General features: G+C 39.7%; 1 protein-coding gene across 9 annotated transcripts in view; it reads left to right on the top strand.

The window, feature by feature from the left end:
- The window catches only part of Odf2l (outer dense fiber of sperm tails 2 like), a 41,258-nt gene that overhangs the window by 7,078 nt on the left and 14,463 nt on the right, over window positions 1–19,717 (top strand). For 7 of the 9 annotated variants that reach the window (XR_003481308.2, XM_027395902.2, XM_027395899.2 and 4 more), the window contains exons 2-11: window positions 193–359; window positions 1,752–1,884; window positions 2,691–2,819; window positions 4,843–4,902; window positions 5,027–5,098; window positions 5,911–6,027; window positions 9,800–9,985; window positions 13,012–13,121; window positions 13,963–14,098; window positions 16,910–17,020. Coding sequence is in view for 8 of the 9 variants with exons in the window: in XM_027395902.2 (XP_027251703.1) it covers window positions 193–359; window positions 1,752–1,884; window positions 2,691–2,819; window positions 4,843–4,902; window positions 5,027–5,098; window positions 5,911–6,027; window positions 9,800–9,985; window positions 13,012–13,121; window positions 13,963–14,098; window positions 16,910–17,020 (1,221 nt within the window). In the remaining variant the exon portion in view is untranslated. Of the gene's footprint in view, window positions 1–137; window positions 360–1,751; window positions 1,885–2,690; window positions 2,820–4,842; window positions 4,903–5,026; window positions 5,099–5,910; window positions 6,028–9,799; window positions 9,986–13,011; window positions 13,122–13,962; window positions 14,099–16,909; window positions 17,021–19,717 lie in introns of all 9 variants that reach the window. The other 2 variants (XM_027395898.2, XM_027395897.2) reach the window with 1 other exon arrangement.

Below are 19,717 nucleotides of genomic sequence, written 5' to 3'. Positions count from 1 at the left end.
TTGAACTCACAGAGATCTGCCTGCCTCTGCCTCCTGAGTGCTGGGATTAAAGGCGTGTGCCACCACCGCCGGGCAGCAGTTATAACTTTGATACTGTCTTTGAAACATGTATACATGGTTGGGTCTTTATCTCACAGGGTAATGAAGGGAAAAGCCCTACTGAAATGGTAAGTGAAACACCGTGTTCCCCAGCTTTCAGCACCCGTGGAAAGGTTGTTGCTGAAGCATCCTTTTCAGAGAGCTACTGAGTTGATGGAGACACCTGCTAGTGATGGAAGCCATCCAGAGGGACTCTTTGCATACCTCACACAGGAGAGAGGACCAGTCCCACAGTGTGCCAGTGAGAATCACCTCAGCAGGTACCCTTGCTATTGGCAGAGCCAATCTCGTTTCTAATTTCCAAATCAAGTGCAGTCATCATTCAAGAACATCCTTCTCACATTTAGTGTTCATTCATTATACCTGCATAATCTGATTATTAAAATGTTTATTTGGCAGTGTAGAGCAGTTGTCAGTATTACTATTAGTTCTTTGATTGCTTTACCTTTTGAGACAAGGCCTCACTGTGCAGCCCAGGCTGTTAAGAACTCTCAGGCTCCTTGTCTCAGCCTTTCTTAGTCTGGGATTACAGGTATGTGGTTTAAGTTTTTACTCTTAATGAAAGCAATAGAAAAGCCAGCCCAACCTATTAGTCATTTATAGGGCGAATGTTATTGCTTATTATATTGTTGTGTAACAAATAATTATCATGTTTTGCTTTGTTTGAATTGGAAATTTACTTGTTATTTGTGTGAATTAATTTAGTGTAGTAATCTTAAAATGTCATCGTTGTCATTACAGGTAGTATAGTCTAGCTTCTAGTTTAGCTGGCAGAAAATGGAAAATAGTCTTTCATCAAATGTAATTGATTTTCTGACCATGGTTTTGAATGAAGGGCAGTTATTTATCATAAGCTTTTGACATTAAGCCAGTGGTACTTAAGAACAAAATCCTCTGCCTTCTGCTTGAAATATATAAATATATGCAAGATGCCAATAATTTAATTTAATTTGTGTGTGTGTGTGTGTGTGTTTATTTGTGCTGTGTAGATCAGAGGACAATTTTCAGAGTCTGTTCTGTCCCCCCACCATGACTTCCAGGGTCTGAAGAGATCTCCAGGCCTCACAGCTAGTGTTTTCCTACTGATCCGTCTTTGTGGCCCCATCAGTTCTGAATGAGTATTTAGAAGGCATTCTGTAAAGAAACAGTACCAAGCAATGAAAGGCAGAATGCTCTCACAGAACTTGCTGTTTTGTTAATAGATATTGAAAAAGATTCTTTAACGTTTAGTTATACATAGATTTTATTTATTAAAAATTTAAAGATATGTTTGTTTTATATATATGAGAATTTGTGGTGCTGAGGACAGAACCTGGGTCCTCTGCAAGAGCATCTATGCCCTTAACTGCTGAGCCATCCCTCCAGCCTAGAGATAAATTTTATACGCACATAATTTATGATCCCATAAAGCAGAATGTAAGGAAGATGAATTATTCGCTTCCCTGTACTCCAGGTCCACTTTTTTTTTTTTTGCCTCTGCTCCGCCCACCTTTGGCCTGCATGCCTATAGGCCTGGTGATTAAGTCTTCCCCCCTAGGGCATCTGTAAATTAAACTCATGTCAGTCTGGAGGCAGGCTTGTCTGTTCTTGTCTTCTATTAAAGTCTCCAGTGTATGTTAGGTGTAACTGAAAGTTTATTTGTCTCTTACTAGCCTCAAGCAGAACATCTTAATTGACAAGATGGAGCTGGAGGCAACACTTAAGGAAGCTGAGTTGGCAACCTGCTCCGTAGAGTTACTTTTGCCGTTATTTAAGAACACCGTGGAAGGAATTAGTTTAGAAAATGTGAGTGTTGGACTTAGAATGGCTAATGAGATGGAAAGTGAGCATAATATCCAGAATGGCCTGACTAAAGGCTCAGATCTTAATGGGAATGCCCGCAAATGGGGACATGATACCAAAACTGGGGGGAGGGAGATCATTCTTTATTCCTGTCATTCTTTTCTTAAAAGGCAGACCTCTCTCAGACATGCACTTAGTAAGAGACTAAGCTGGAAACTACAGGTTGAGCCGTGACTTACCTTGAACTACAGAATGAGATTTTCTGAAGAGTTGATTTAAACTACAATTGGGGGCTGGCGAGATGGCACGGTGGTTAGCAACGCTGGCTGCGCTTCCAGAGGACCTGTCCCTAACCCCATTGCAGCAGATCTGATGCCCTCTTCTGGTCTCTATGGGCACCAGGCAAACATGCAGGCAAAACACTCATTCACATCAAATACAAATCAGGGCATCTTTAAAAAAGTAAGCTCGGAGAGATGCCTTTTACCTGTTGTCTGTGCAGTCATTTGGGACAGAGACAACTGTACAGTTTCAACGAAACTTCACTTTGGTCCAAGAACAGATTGTGCTCTGTGGTTTAGTAGACAAAATACTGCATAGCTGTGGTGTTGTACAACATGTTTTATTTTAACATACCATCTAGTGTATTGTGTCTGCTATGGGTAACTTGCCAGGGTTCACCAGTACTACATGCAAAATAATGATTTTCATTGATACTAGGAAAGAGTTCCTCATTGATGATATCATTCTAGCGTGTTTTACTTAGTGCTATTTTAACATGTATTTATGTGCTTCTTTTATTTTGTCAGGCTAATCTTTCTGCATCCAGCTTGAAGAAGATTTTTCAACAGCAGGAAATATTATCAAAAGAATTAGACACTTTTAATCGTGTGAAATTATCCTTAGAACATCTCCTTAAACAGACACACTATGGACAAGTAAGGCACCTGTGCTGTGTGCTCCTGTGCTGATAGTGATCCCCCATAAGGAGTGCTCCCATGCTGATAGTGATCCCCCATAAGGAGTGCTCCCGTGCTGATAGTGATCCCCCATAAGGAGTGCTCCTGTGCTGATAGTGATCCCCATAAGGAGTGCTCCTGTGCTGATAGTGATCCCCCATAAGGAGTGCTCCTGTGCTGATAGTGATCCCCCATAAGGAGTGCTCCTGTGCTGATAGTGATACTTCCCACATGGAAGATATTTTATTTCTGTAACTGAATCTTGAAGTAGTGGTATGTTGAAATGGAAGTAATTCTTTGATTTTTTTCTTTGAAATATAATTACTAAACTTGTAAAGTCTAAACTTCTTACAGTTTAAGCTCCCGTGTGTATCATTGTGTAGCCCTCCCCCCATAAAAGGTTCTGTATACATGGCTGTACTGTGAAACGGCCCACCAGCTCTCCTGTCTCCTCTCTGCAACTTAGTTCTCATTGACTAATCATTTCTGTCCCCCTGTCTCCTGGGTACGAACTCTGACGTATGGTAACTACCTTTTCACTCCCAATTTCTATAAAATCAGCTTTTATATTCCACATATGAATGATATGATCTTGCCCTTTTGTGTTTGTTTTCTTTTACTTAACACATTTTTACTTTTATCTATAGTAAAGCAAATGACCGGATTATTTTTTAAAATGGCTGAACAGTATTCCGCTGTGTATTTACACCTATATGTGTTATCCATCCACCAATCGATAGACACTTAAGTTGTCTGGGCCAATTTATATTCTCACCAAATAGTATGTATGAGTTTCCTATTCTCTATAGCCCTGCCAGCCCTTTCTTATTTTTCATAACCTTTTCATTCTCAGTCTGGTTTTAATTTGCTTTTGTCTGATGATCAGTGAATTGAGCACTTCCCTGTACCTATTAACCATCTGTATCTTTTTTGAGAAATGTCCTTTTAGATGTATTGATGAATTAAAAGAATTTATTATCTTATTCAATTTATTTTATATTTTCTTTGTTCTATTAGCATTTATTAATTGTATTAAATAGTGGGTTTCAATATGACATTTCAAACATGTGTATAATGCATTTTGATCATTCAGTCCTCTAGTACCATATCCTGTTTCCTCTTCCCAGTGCTAGAATTTAGAGTTATAGTGCCTCTTTCTAAACAGTATTCTGAGACTCATTAGAAAATAAGTGTGTGTGTGTGTGTGTGTGTGTGTGTGTGTGTGTGTGTGTGAGAGAGAGAGAGAGAGAGAGAGAAAGAGAGGGAGAGAGAGAGAGAGATTTGTATATGGGCCTATACTTTCTTTTTGAGATTAATTTAGCAAAGTAACTGATCAGAAATTATATGCAAAATAGTTTTGGGCACTCAGGCAGAGAGTTTACCCAGTAGAATCTGTACTGTGCACAGTAGCTGTCCATGTTGGCCTTTTAAAGGATGCCTGCGCTATGTTTTATTCTTTCCTTCCAAAGCACATACATGTACACACAGTGAAGGATTGCACACAGCATTTCAGAAGTGTATGTATCTCAGATTCCACAGAGTCCATCTTTGGGCCCTGTAACTATCCACAGAGCCAAGTTAAGATTTCTTACATTAGTTTCCAGAATTAGTTAATAATTTAAGGGCTGGGGAGTTAGGTCAGTGGCACACTGCTTAACTATCACATACCATGCCCTGGTTTCAATCCTCAATGAGGGAAGGGAAGAGAAGGAATTAGGACATTGGAATGGATGAGGTTTTTTTCTAAGATACACAAAGCAAATGAAACAAATCAAAAGCAAAATATGTAAATCCGATTACATCAAACTAAAAAGCTTCTAAATGAAGATAACAAACAGCATAGAGGCCATCTACAACATAGGAGAAAACATTTGCCAGCCATACTTCTTGCAGAGAGTTGATATCAGTAGAAAATGAACTTCCGAACTTGACAGACAATAGTCATGTTTATAAAAGAGAGATGTGGTTTTAAACATTGACATTTAGTATTTCTCCCTCACAGACAGGAGCGAATGCACCCAGCTTGTTGAAGGACCTCAGTGACAATGAAAGTGAGAATAGTGTAAGTCTTTCCCCACTTGACAGCCATTCTTGGCAACATATTTTGCTTCTTTGTATGCTGCTTGGTTTTAGCCAGTATTATCTGCATCCTTAATTTTCTAATTCTTCCTTTGTATTTCCTGAAGAATCTTAAAAGGAAGGTACTTGAAAAAGAAGCCTATATTGGAGAACTTTCATGTCTGTTTCAAAATGAAAAGGTAAACACATTCTGAGTTTTTAACCTTAACTTTTATTTTGTTAGTATTAACCTTCCTCCCACCCTGGTCTCATAGCCTCAGCTGTGAGCACAATAAAGGCTTTTTGACAGTTTAGGTCAGTATGGATTTTTATGTATCAAATAGAACATCTTAACTTTTTAAGTTGTTTTTTATTTGTTTGTTGTTTAGTTAGTTTAGTTTTTATGTTGCTTAGGCCACTGGCTTAAGTCAGCACAAATTCTATACTTCTGGGTTGGTGATGGTCAGTCGGAAGACCAGAACCTGAGTTTAGTCCCCAGAACCCTTGTAATTCTGGTCCTGGAAAGGCAGAGAAGGAAGGATCCCTGGGGCTTGCTGGCCAGCCAGACTAGCCTAGTTGGTGAGCTCCTGGCCACTGAGGGGGTCCGTCTCAGGAACTGGATGATGGTCCTGAAGATGACACCCAAGATTGTCCTGTGACCCGCACACATGTCAGACATGTGCATGTGTGTGTCTGCATGTATCCCGACACCTGTACACAGCTGAGAACACATGCAAATACACACATTCACATTTAAAAACTATAGGTTTATATTTTTATTTCTTTGGAAAAATTAAATAATTTTGGAATTTTGTACATTTTGTACATACTGAAAGTGTTCCTTGGGAGGAGAGAGGGTAAGGTTTGCAGGAGACCATTAGAAGGCATTGGATACATGTGGGAGCTTTCCATGGTGTGCAGCACATGGCAAGGAGAACCCTGATTCACCATCTGCTCTGACAAAGACAAAGGGACACAGTATCATTGTTGTTACTTTTCTGTTCTATTGCAGGAAAGCGCTTTGAAAGCAAACCGGTTTTCTCAGTCAGTCAAAGTAGTGCATGACCGTCTGCACCTCCAGATTCAGAAAAGGGAAGCAGAGAATGATAAGTTAAAAGAGCACATGAAGGTATGCATATTCATATTTATAGTCGAAGTAATAAGATCCATGAAAAACTAACTTTAATGACCTTGCTTAATTGTGGAATGCAGTGATGATAAAAGAATGTAATTTTGGTGTTTCCGAGGAAAACCCTGAACATAAATCTTAATCATAAAGTGTTCAGCCTTCTGAATATTTAGGTCCAGATCCCTGCATGAAAATTTTCTTTTTACATTTCAATCTAGGAAGATTTGTAGCAGATCTTTCTTTGTATTACTAGCTCTCTAATGACATGGAGACTTATTAATTATGAAGCTTGGCCTTAGCTTAGGCTTGTTCCCAATTACATCTTAAACATGAGCTACCCCTTTGTGTTACTCTTTGTTCCGCCACATGGCCAATTACCTCTCCTCAGTACCATCAGGCCTACTTCCTCCTCGTCTGACTGGAGACTCTTGCAACTCAGAATCTTTCCCAGAGTTCCGATCTCTGCCTGGAAGTGCTGCCTATCCTCTCCTGCCTAGCTATTGGCTGTTCAGCTCTTTACTAAACCAATCAGAAGGTGCCTTAGGTGGGTAAGGTAAAACAGAGACATCTTCACAATGTACGAAAAGATTATCCCAACAGAGATGTTAAATCTTTTGAATCTCTCTCATCATGTGGTTGATGCATGTTTACTGTGGACAGTCTGTAAATTTTAGAAATGTAAGTTAAAATAACTGAAGGACACCAGACTATTGCTAACATTTGGTTGCATAGTGTTCCAGCCTTTATTGCATAGTTTCACATGTTTCTAATAGGCCATCAGTAAGTTGTTTTTCCTGCTACCAATTATAATGATTTTGAAATGAGGTTAGTTTTTGCATTCAGAGTATTGAGCAGTTCCCTTTGTGTTTGTACAGTTAGAAGGAATGTTTGCTTTAAAATGGTCCAGTCATTTTGAGGCCAGAGCCTGAGGGTGCTGTTTCATGTCACAGTGTAATTGGATCCACTATCTTATTTGTTGTCAAAGGAAAAGAAACAGTGTTCCTACCTTGAGAGACTTCTACAGACCAAGAATGAGGATGTCTAGGTAGACCTCAGTTTGTTCTTCTGGTCACAAGTCATACAGACATCTGCAGCCTGTGGCACCTGCTGAGAACTCTACTTGTCCTTCCGTGGCAAAGACTTTGGCCTTTCTAAGGACATTAAGCAGGGTTATGGAGGATGTAATTTGTTTTAGGCAATTTCATACGTGTGTCTGGATTCTGGTTACGCTCCACCTGCCTTCTCCCTCCCTCCCATCTTTCTCATCCCGCCCTATCCCTATTGCTCCCTTCCCTAGTTAGGTGACATTCAGTTTTGCTTTTAGTTTAGCCATTGGATTGGAGCTATCCTTCAGAGCCTGGTCAGAGTCAGTGAGGTAGCCAACTGAGGCCATTAATATCCCCTCTACTGGACCTTGTCAATAGGAAATAGTCATTCATTCTCTGTACCTGTTTGTCCTATCACCTCCCGCCACAGTCCTCATGGATCTCTTGGCTCTTTGCATGGGTGAGATGGGAGCGCTGGCCGGTGTGCTGTGCTGGCACCACAGGCTACTAATGTGCCCTAGGCTGTCACCTACTCCATATTATCTTCCACAGTGTCCTCAAAGAGCAGTTAAGGATGCTTTCTTTTTAATTCTAAGTGAAATAATCAGTTATTTTCGAAGACAATCTTAACAGTAGTTTTCGTTTCTTAAATACATTTGATCAACCTGGAGACAGAACATCATGCTAACATCCAGAGTGCTGCTGTGGTCCTCCATTTTGATCTGATGCTGAGTGCGGGTCCCTCGGCACTGCCGCTCCTAAGGGACACTCAGAAGCTGGCTTTAGGGTCTTGCTCTTCTGCTTTCCTCACACACAGTTTTATTACATTTTGAATTTATTTGCCTGCATTAATTATATTATGTAAAATAAATACATAAGATTTGGGATTTAAAGTAGTGGATAATGTGACGGGATCAGAATTCAGTTGCTGGATTTGGGGTTTAACAAGTTTATTTTTTTGAAGTGTAGAAACAATTCAGACTGACAATATCAGGTTCTTAGTTGTTGTCATTCATTGGGCCTTTAAAAAATTTACATTGTATACCTTTCGGAATGTCCCCAAAATGCTTTGATCCAATTTTTCTTCCTAAGTTTTTGTAGCATGTCAGCTGGAGTTAGAGTATCTTTGGAGGAGATAGTGAATACTGATCTGTGTGACAGGTTATATGTCCTGCTGTGCCTGCACACATACACATGCACAGTAGGACTTATGTGCAGTCCTACTGTATAACCTGTTCTGTGGACACACATAATACGCACGCCCATCCACTTGGCAAATGGCTGAGGGTTGCAAATTAAGAAATGATTTGCCAATTTCAGCCTGCCCCTGGGCTATTGAAGTGCAGGGTTGGAGATGTATGCAATGTATTTTGGTTATATCCACTCCCAACCACCTCCACCCTCCAACACGAGCCCTTGAACCTTTTGGCCTCTTTTTAATCTTCCTGTGTGAGAAGCTTTTAAGCAAATGCACACACACTGCATGGTGTGGCGGCGACACCATGTGGCCGTCCTCAGGAGTGACTGGTGCATTTCTTGTGGGCGGGTCCTTTCTTGCACATGGACTTGACCTTCTAGTTAGTTTTTTCCAATTATTTACTGCAGTGCTCCATGAGACTTTTTCTTTTTTTGTCTGTTTGTTTAAGATAACTTTGTAGAGGCAGCTGAAGAGATAGTTGCTGCTTCAAAGTTTACCCAGCCAGTCTGCAGAGATGAAATCCAAAGACGTGAGTCTTAATGGTAATATTAGTGGAAGTGAAGGGAAACACAGCTTATATTGGTCACAGGATAAAGCAGAAAAGCCTGTCTGCTGCTGGGAGTCCTAGATTTACCTTCAGTTGAAATGGCTGCCCCCGCGAATGGGAACAGCAAGCACGTATTCTGTGATTTCAGATTTAACATGTATGTAATTTGAAAAACACAAAAGCATAACGATCTCTAGTCATTACTTCTTACATACTTAATGTTCATTAATATTTACATACAGCGCTCATTGCTCAGATACTTAGAAAAATTTGAAGGGAAAATGTAACAGTTGTCACACCAGACCACTCTCTCATATTTTATGAAGAGCGTGTCAAAGAATTGGTCCTGCCAGTTAGCACCATCCTGTTCAGTGGCTGCAAGTCTGCCCTTAGACATCATTTGAACTGATTCATCACGTTGTGTGGCCTGGTAGCCAGTGATTTATCTAAACTCTGCTTTGCCTTGGAGTCCATCATTCTATAAGTTTGCCTCTACTGGGTAAAGCAGTACTTTTACTCTCTTGGCTGTAATCTGCAGATACCTTCAGCTCCTAAAGTTATGTTTGGTCACTGGGTCTCTGCATGTCCTGTCTTCATCTTTCATGCCCTGTGCATCTTGTCATCTGCAGTGCTCCCATACCGAGGACTGAGACCATGTTTTCAACTGTTTTTTGTTATATTTCACATGTGAACTAAATGATGTCTTATCCCAGGAGCTTTAAGGAAGCTGATATTTCTGCCATAATCACAGTTAGTCTCTTTAGTCATAATACCATAAGTTTTTATGTATATTGAAATATTTTGAATTTTCATTTTTTACTTGCTACAAGAAGTTTTGGCTTACCGCTGTTATAACTTTTTAACTATTCATGATCAGTTGTTTTGATAACAACTGTGTGGAAGAGAACATATGTGTTTTTTGAAACATTTATATGAGCATTGAAGCTCTGGTATAATTTGATGGCTTTTAACATTTTTCAGGGCTTGGAAACCCAAATAGCCAAGTGGAACTTGCAGGTGAAAATGAATAAGCAGGTGGCTGTAGCCATCAAAGAAGCAAGCAGGCAGAAAACTGCAGCCCTGAAGAAAGCATCCAAAGTTTACAGACAAAGGCTGAAACACTTCACAGGGGACATTGAACACCTCACTGCCCAGATCCGAGATCAGGTGAGTGTGCTTATTACTGTATTAGATGCTTCATGTGCTCAAATGTCAGGCTTAGAGATCATGGTTAGTCAGACAGCATAGTTAGATAGTATAGTTAGTCAGACAGCATAGTTAAATAGCATAGTTAACTAGATAGTATAGTTAGTCAGACAGCATAGTTAGTTAGATAGCATGGTCAGACAGCATAGATAGTATAGTTTGACAGCATGTTAGAGAAATAACATAGTTAGTTAGACATTATAGCTTGTTAGATAGTATAGTTTGACAGCACAGTTAGATAGCATAGTTAGATAGCCTAGTTAGACGGCATAGTTAGCATAGACAGTATAGTTAGATAGCATAGTTAGTTACATAGCATAGTTAGTTAGATAGCATAGTTACATAGCATGGTTAGTTAGATAGCATAGTTCGTTGGATAGCTTCGTTAGTTAGATTGTATAGTCAGTTAGCCTAGTTAACATTGTGAAGCTTTAGATAATGGTGTTATTCTTATCTGTGTTACTATTAATGCTATAAAACTTTACTCATCATTTTTGCTTTAGACTTTTATTTTGAAAGATATATCATAAAATGCAGAAAAATGGACTCATCTTTTTTGCTTTAGACTTTTATTTTGAAAGATGATATATCATAATATGCAGCATTTGAATTATATAGCACGTTTGGGGACTTATTAATGGCAATGTAAGTGTATACCATGCCCCCTCCCCAATACACACACACACACACAGCAATAGCTCTCAGGGCTAGCTAAGAGTAAGGCTTCCTCCATCCTGCCCCCTGGAAAGTTACAGTGCATATTAACATATTAAAAGCCCTGAAAGGCTTTCAAAGGGCGGCAATGAGGGCATGGAAGTAAGAATTTCCCACACTTAACCACAGAACGCTTCTTGTACCCACAAAGCTGCTCTTGGAAATGGTTCTGAGGAATATCAGTTTGGGAAATGCTGATGTATGTTATTAGACCATATGACTTTATTCAGTAATTCCCTTCATTTAACCTCTGCAATGCATTTGGAACCATGTGCTGACGTAAACAAAACATGTGAAAGATATCTTTGAGTATAACGCAGAGCTGAAAAATAGACTTAGTGCTTTGTTCTCCTTGACAAATCATTATTCTTCTTCACTTGCCAACCAATAGAATATTCATTGTTTCTGTGGCTCACTAGTGTCCTACCTCTTAAGAACGTATGCTAAGGCTTATAGATTTATTAGTGACTTTGGGAAATGAAAACAGACTCATATAAAAGCTTGTACAAATAAAACAAGGTAATATTTTGTAAGCCCAAATGTCACCATTTTAAGGCTCTAATATTTAACTTACACTCACTTGAGTATAACTAGATATTGAAGACTAGGCTCAGCGCCTACAAGGTCATAGCTGACCGAATACCTACAGCTGCTTGGAGTGGTGGACACTAATCCTGGCATGATGCCCTTGAGTCTTTCCCACTGAGTTAGCTTCCTGGACAGGCTCCTGCACTGGTTCGCCCTGGTGATTTTGCGAAGGCTGTTAGCCTCTGTGACTTTGCACTTCTTTCATTAACTAGGACGTAAGGACACAGCTCCCCTCAAGTGACTGTAGGAGCATGCATGAGAAAACAGACAGGCTGCTCCATGCTGCTCTCTCCTGCCCTGTTGATTGGCTGCTGCCTCTGGCTTTACGTTCTTCCTTGCTCATTGTTACTGGCTCTTTTCCCTCTAATCAGTTAACTTTTCAGCTCCTTCTCTCCAGGGAAAGCCTTCTCTTACTACTCAGTAGCAAACCTTTCACAATTGATCATATTAATGTCTTAATTTTGTGGTGTTTATTTCATTCTGAAGCTATCTCATGTTTTCCTGTTCTCAAGGATATCTTAAGCTTGAACACAAATGAGTTCAACAGTGAGACATTTTGTTGAATCCATGTACATGCAATACAACCCAGAGAAATCAAGGAGGAAGGGGGGTAGGAAGAGTCCGTGGGTCTGCAGGAATTAGGAGCTGCCATAGTTCAGAAGCCATCCCATTGCCTTGGGAGGCGAGGGGCTCTTGCTATGTGTCTTCCCATAAGGACATGTGGAAGAAGAAATGAGGATGTTACCTATATAATACATACATTTCTTTCATGGGTTTAAGTCCTCAGTATCTTACATGATATACATGATCATATGAACTGACTTTATAGTATATGTTATAGCCATCTCTTATTTCAGAATTTGTATTAAAATTTTATTTTACATAAAATATGAAATAAGGTACCAGTCTTCAGTGTAACAGACATTTCTGTGAAAAACGTAGACAATGTCTTGTGCATGTAAAATGACCAGTATTCTGTGAATGAATGAATGATAGGAAACAGGAAAGTAGTATGTGAACTGTTGGGGATCCTCTGATTCATGGTTAACTGGCATTCTTATAACCAGTGAGCTTGCCTCTCTGTAGAATGTGGACAAAGCCACAGAGTGGTGCAGAGAGCCATTGGCATTTACTGCATGTTCCTGGCACCATTCAAAACCCTACAAACAGCGATGAAGCAAACACAAAAGTCCTCCTTTGTGAATCTCACATTCAAACTGGCTGAGCCACTGCTGCTCCTCTCTGCTGACAGGAACAGTGTTGGCAAGCTGATGGGCTTGCATTTAGAGAGCCATGAGCTGTAGAATTGCAAATGTTTCTGTATGTCATGGGAAACTCTCTTCACACATGTATATGGTTGTTGGCTCTTCGGTGTAAAGAATGGGAAATGAAGATGCAGTCATAAGTAAAATAGAAATTATTTTATTAACTGTGAAATATTACTTAAAACTTGTCACATCACCATCTTAAAATAGTAAGTTATAACTTTACTGTATGTACATAAAGTAATAGTCAGATGGGTATTTTATTAAAGCTTGCTTTAGATTTTTCTGTATTGGAAGCTGCATACCAAGCTTCTCTACAAGAAAAGTTATGTGTTTGCTGGAGGAATGTTTTCATATTTACAGTGCATCTGTGTCTAAGACCTGTAAAAAACACAAGATGAATGCTTTCTGTATTTTTAGGAAACCAAGTTGTCTGAAACTGTTTCAGCTTCCAATGCCTGGAAAAGTCATTATGAGAAAATGGTAATAGAGAAAAGTGAACTGGAAGTTCAGATCGAAACAATGCAAAAGTAAGCAAGAATTTAGACTGTCACTGTCCTGTGAGAAGTGACTTGACTCTTCTCCAACACTTTGCTTCTTCTGGGTTCTGTGTGGTAAAGATGCTGTCAGTAGTGCATATGCCATTCTCACGGAGTGAGAATCATGACTCCCTAACATGTATTGCTATTCCCATTTGCACTGTGTGCTTGAGTGTGGATCTGTTAATTCTTATAAATACAGGTACATTGTTCTAAGTAGAAGTGGCACTTGTCAATTAAACAAGAATATGAACGAAGCAAAGTTTATTATGTAAGTGTTTTAAAGTCTGAAAAATTATTATCCCATAATTCAGGGGACTAAAGTGCTTAACAGAGAAAATTAATGAGCAAAATACATACATTTGTTCTTTGACACTGCTGCTAAGGAACAATGACAGACCCTAATATTTGCTTTAAGTTTTGTTTCTGTGCTGTTCATGGAGAACTAACAGGTGATTTTCTTCTAAAGATGAGGTGTCACTGCCTCATGTGACCCTTCCTTTAAATGTACGTGTATGTGTGTCTGTGTGTGTGTGTCTGTGTGTGTGTGTGTGTGTGTGTGTGTGTGTGTGTATGTGTGTGTGTGTGTCTGTGATGGGCAGACAGGCATCCTGTGGGTGACAGTCTAGCTGACGTCATCAGTAGGTATTTCTAATCCTGACCGCTTTGCACATAGCCCTGGGTCACCACTCCTGTTCCCTTGCTACATCTGTCCTGCTGCCTCTCTGTGCCTTTTCCAGTTTAACGAGTGTACCCTACCAGAATAATTTTAAAAACACTTATAATCTGTTCTTTGAATGAAAATTTCCATGCTTTCACTTATTTTATAAAGGCAAATTGTTAATCTTTTGGAAGATTTGAAAAAAATGGAAACTCATGGAAAAAATTCATGTGATGAGATCCTTAGAAAACTTCACTCACTTGAAGACGAAAACAAACTGCTAAACATTGAGAATGTGAAACTAAAGGTAATGTGTGTGTGCACATGTGTGCATGTGTGTGTGCATACTTAGTAGCAGTGTCTTGGGTTAAAGGCAATATTGGGTAATGGGTAATGCTCGTGTATTGTTTTGTCTTTTATGTTTCTCATGATACTGTATTATTAATTAGATAATTTCTAGATACACAGATAATGTCTGTTCATGTATGAAAATCTTAAGATTTTTAGTTACAAATGCAAAAATAAGTTTAAATTACATTTAGCAGGACAAAGCAAGGCTTATGAGGCTAAACAACTCTCTCTTTGTCTCAACTTTAAAACAGTTTATTTACTCTAATTTTAGCAGTGAATCATTCAAAATTGCATTAGCTTTACTGTGCAAAATTTGTAGGTGTCATGGTTACCATATGATACACCATCAGGCTGGGTCTGTTTGAACCAGAAAAAAACCAGAAAGTATGTTCTTGGCTGCTTTATAACCAGAAAGAATTTCCAATGGAGCCAAGTCCAAGGAGTGATTGGTTTATATGTGTCCCAGAGAAGAGATGGGCGAGGAAGATTTTAGACTTTCTGAGAAAAAAGGAACCTGAGTTCTTAGACACAGACACGCCTGTTGCTGGACGGGACTTGACTGTGCATGAGGGCACCGTTCTCAGCTCCACAAAACAAAAATCAGAAGAGAAGCATCTGAACTATGAGATAAATAATCTCCAAATTCCCCAAGACTCATGTGCTAGAAACAGAAATGGAAGTTTAGAAAGAGTAGAAAAGAATTGAATGTCATCCCTCACCCCCTCACCACCCCACCCCATGGCTAAGGGAACTTCAACAATTATGAAATTCAAAGCCTGGAATCCTGTAATTTTTCTAAAACTCCATCAATAAATGCCTAACAAGTCCACTGAAATTTTCCTAATGTGAACATAATTTTAAACAGCCAGTAATCATAATCATTTCAAGAAAAGGAAACAAGTGTGTTTCTAATGCAAAGAAAAGAAAATGCTTCATTTCTTAAAAGATGAAAATTCCAGCAATTCTGCTTCCTGTCCCCACTCTTGTCCTGTGCAGGAGCTCCTCTGCATCCCCAGCAGCCTCAGTGGGCTGGTCTCCAGGTGTCCTGGAGTGTCATGGCTGCCTTTCCTTGAGCCTACAGTGCCTGCTTAGTTGGGAGCTCTCATTTTGTTAGAATATATCATTAAATTTTTCAGCCTTGAAAAAGAGAAAATAGGAAGAAGTGATGTAAAAAGGTTTTACATGTCTGAAAATACCTTTATTCTGCCTTCATTGCCTGACTCCCCGAAGATATAGCATCTCAGAGAGAGGATGGCCTTTGCTTTAGTGTCTTTTGCAATCACATTTGTTAATAGAAAACAATCAGTTGCTAGTCTGATTCTTATTCTGTGGAAATACTACATCAAATTTATGTTAAATTTTCAAAATATTCCTTTATGTTTGCTGCATTTAGATTTCAGACACATTGGTATAGGTATGTTGTGTTGTGTGCTGTGTCTTTGGAATGCTCTCTCTTCTCTCCTTTTCCATTTTCTTGAGTTCAGGATTACTGCTGAATGTACTGATGAGCTACTGACCTGGACTAATTCTTTGTTTCAGTCTCTGTTTTTCTGTAGCTCTTTGGGCAGTGGGGGATAGATTTTGTATAAAGCTCTGGACCACCTGCCTCGTGAGTGGTGCTGCCACAGTCCGCTGGGCCCTCCTTCATCACTTAATAATCAAGACAACCCCTCACAGTTATCTCCACAGGCCAGCCTGAACCCGGCAGTTCCTCAGTTGACTGGAGACCGGGTTGAGATATTTGAGTTTTTAAACTTTGCCTTCTTCTGATACATCCCAATGCATATGGAGTTGTCATCAGCTCCTTTGTCTTACCCCGTTGGAGCTGCGCCTCAGGAAAGCACACAGTGCCCGTGGTTTTGCTGTTGCTGCCTCTTACCCACTCTGTGCCATATGCCAGCATCTATGAAATGTGTGCTAACTGGAGAGTGGCCTTGCCAGTCTTAACATCGCAGTAGAATTTGTGCCGTTCTAAAGTCACATAGGTTTGTCTGGATCTTCTTTCATATCTTTATAATTAAAAACATTTAATTCATTTGATGCTTCTTTAGCAGTGGGCCAAGGCAGGTTGATTAACCTGTTTTCTAGTAGTTGTAGTTTTTTCAAGGTCTATTTACAGCCCATGTTTTCCCTAGTGGTTTAAAACCCAATGTTGACCATATGGTATGTTTTATGCATTCTTCTTTTCCTTTTCTGCTGTCTTCTATGTTCTTAGTATCTTGACAACTTATATATTTCAGTATCTAGTAAGCACAGATATTGTGCACTTTGTATCATTTATACATTGTTTAATCTTTCCTGTTTTTAATTTTGAGACTGGGTTTTATTAAGTAGCCTCTGCTGGCCTAGACCTCGAAGCATTCCCCGCCTTTGCCGAGTTATTATGGGGTTTGTGGTCATGTGCCACCATGCCCATCTGGTGTATGAGTTTTGAGTTAACTTTTTCATACCCCTCCAGCTCTCATGCTTTTCAGTTGAGATTGAAAAGTGTTAAATGAAAGTGGAAAACTTGACATGTCAACATTATTGATTCTTTATACTTAGAACACAACTTATTTTCAGCTCTCTTTTATTTGTCAGTAAATTTTTAAAAAATCTGTCATGTGTACTGATTAAATTTATTCGTGAGTATTAGTTATTAATTTTAGATGGCAACTATATGCCATCAAAATGATGTTGATAAATGAGGTATGCTTACTAATTCTTCAGCATGGACTCTAATGTTCTGTTGGCTGAACAACTCCATCAATCATGAGTTTCTTTCTAGGGTATGCTTGACACTTTGAAGGATGAAGTTGCTTCTGTTGAAAATGAGCTCGTAGAATTACAAGAAGTAGAAAAACGACAGAAAACTCTCATCGACGTATATAAAACTCAGGTGACTTGCATCTGTTTAATGTTTATTAGCATCTGTAGGTGACATCAAACAGTGTGACTCAAGTCGACAAAACTGAAGAGATGGGGCAAATATCTGTGACATAATACAGTACATCTCAAACTTTCCTTAAGACACCATATGCCTTCCTAGAGGTAGTCTTGCCAATTCATGGTGCTAGCCCTACTTATGGAAATATTAGATATTCCCAGAAGGAAATTTAAAATAGGTTGCATAGGTGTGATGAGAATCTCAATGTGGAGTCTCATTAGTATGTTTAATAGCATTGATTTAAAACAATGACTGTCACCTAGGGTCATGAAATCCAGTACTCCCTTTTCCTCATAAATAATGTATAACTGAAATTTATCCATGTGAAATACATAGAAAGAAACATATGAGACTTGGTGAGATGACTCAGTTGGTAGTGTGCTTGCCATGCAACCATGAGGACCTGAGTTTGAATCCCCAGGTCCCAACTACAAAGCTGAGCACAGCAGTGTGTAACCCAGCATGGGGGGGGGAGGGGGGGAGACATGGATCCCTAGAGCTCCTGTTCAGCCAGCTCAGCCAAATTAGTAACTCATTTCAGTGAGAGACCCTGCCTCAGAAAATAGGGTAGACAACGACAGAGAAGACACCTGATACCAACCTCTGACATCCACACAAAAGTGCACACACATGTACCACAGATACACTGTTACAATAAATCTTTCTGCCAAAAGCCGCAGAAATCAAATGTATTTTAGCAGCAGTAATTCTTTCCTCGGCAATCAAACAATTTAAAGACATTTAGTATCCAGATTCTCTGTAATTTTCATCTCTAGGTGGCTTTTTCACTATTCTACTTTTACTTCCTTTTGTTTCTTCTTTTCTGAGACAGGGTTTCTCTGTGGAAATCTGCCTGCCTCTGCTTCCTTCAGCAAATCCTACCGGCATTGGCCACCACAACCGATTACTCTATTTCCTCCTGTTACTTTTTCTCTCACAAGCCTACATATATTTTTAAACATAGTGTAAACCTTTAGAGGTTTTTTTTTTTTTTTTAATCTGGATCTGTCTTTATCATCTCAGAAGTGCTGAGTACAATGCCCAAGAGCACCGGGACGGAGCGAGCATATGGAAGCTGCTCCAATGCCTCTCAGCGGCCCGACAGGGCAGCCTGTGGTGGCAGGTTTCCCTCTTTCTCTGGGAACCTTGGGGCATGGAGTCATCCTGCTCACTGACACCATTCTGTTACGATAAATCTTTCTGCCAAAAGCCACCTGAGCCCCACCACCACGTGTGAGCTTTACGCCAGCCGCACGCCTGAGTTAGGCCCAAATAAATACACAGAAACTTGTATTAGGTTCAAATCTGCTTGGCCAATGACTAGGATTCTCATCTGTTAGCTCAGTCTTAACTATCATAAATCTATATATTTTATAAGACTTATCTTATCGGATGCCTTATTGGTGTCCCTCCTTGCCGGTAGATCACATCCTGCCGCTGGAGGAGGAAGGAGAAAAAAGGACCCTTTCTGTTTCTCCTTCGCTTAAATATGAGTCTCCTTGCTATGTCATTTCCTGTCTGGATCACTTCTCTACTACATTTCCTAGAATCCTCTTTGACTCCTAGTCTTGCCTAACTTGCCGTTTCATTGGCCAAACAGTATTTTAGTTAACAATCAATAAGATAAGCATACACAGTACATTCCCCATCAATACATGAAACAACATATGGTGGTTTATCTAAAATAGGATGCATATCCAATGGTAAGTTATAGCTAAGCTTTCAGTTTTAGAAATGCAGTATTGAAGGAAACCTTTGTGGAAAAGGCTAGAAGTACACAGATACTGGCATGATGGGAAGCAGATTGGTTATGAAAGAAAAAGCTGTTATGGGAAGAGTGTGAATTAAAGAAGAGTGATGGACTTGGGTGTGGTATCATCAGAGACTCTTGCTTGGCAAGTATGAGGCCTTGGGTTCAGTCCCCAGCATTGTTGGAAGGAGGAAGGAAAGGAAATGTATGAGAGTAAAGTGTAGCAGCAAGAGGAGCTGCATGTAGCTGGCTTGGGAGGCAGAATCCAGTTGAGATACCCAGCCAAAGTCCTGCAGGCAGGGGGAGCCCATGGAGGCTGCAGGACTGTGTCCTGCCTGCTTGTTTGGGTTTAAGGTCTCAGCAAGAATGCGCCATCTAAACGTACCATGTTGAAGCTGCTGTGCAGTGTGCACAGCTCACCCATGTTCTTTGGATGGATTTTGATTTGATGGGAAAGATTAATGGAATGAGAATTGTTTTTTTTTCTTTTATTGAAAATAGATTTTTTTCATTTAATATATCCTGATTACTGATTATGTTTTCTTTTCTCTCTCTGTTCTTCCTAGTTCCTCCTCACCTCCCCACCCATCCAGATCCACTCCCTGTCTGTCTCTCATAGCAGGCTTCTAAGGGATAATAATAAAATAAAACAAAATATATTAAAATATAATAAGATAAAAGAAAAACTAACACATCAGAATTGGACAAAACAATCAAACAGAAGGAAAAGAGCCCAGGAAAAGGCACAAGAATCAGAGCCCCACTTGTTTGCACATTCAGGAATCCCATAAAAACATTAAAGTGGAAGCCATAATATATATGTGCGAAGGACCTGGTCCAGACCCACGCAGGCCCTGTGCAAAAGGCCTTGTTTTCATCCCCTCTAGCTCTTACATGCT

The sequence above is a fragment of the Cricetulus griseus genome, assembly GCF_003668045.3.
Source record: "Cricetulus griseus strain 17A/GY chromosome 1 unlocalized genomic scaffold, alternate assembly CriGri-PICRH-1.0 chr1_0, whole genome shotgun sequence".
Lineage (NCBI taxonomy): Eukaryota > Metazoa > Chordata > Mammalia > Rodentia > Cricetidae > Cricetulus > Cricetulus griseus.
This window is presented reverse-complemented; position numbering and strand designations above follow the sequence as displayed.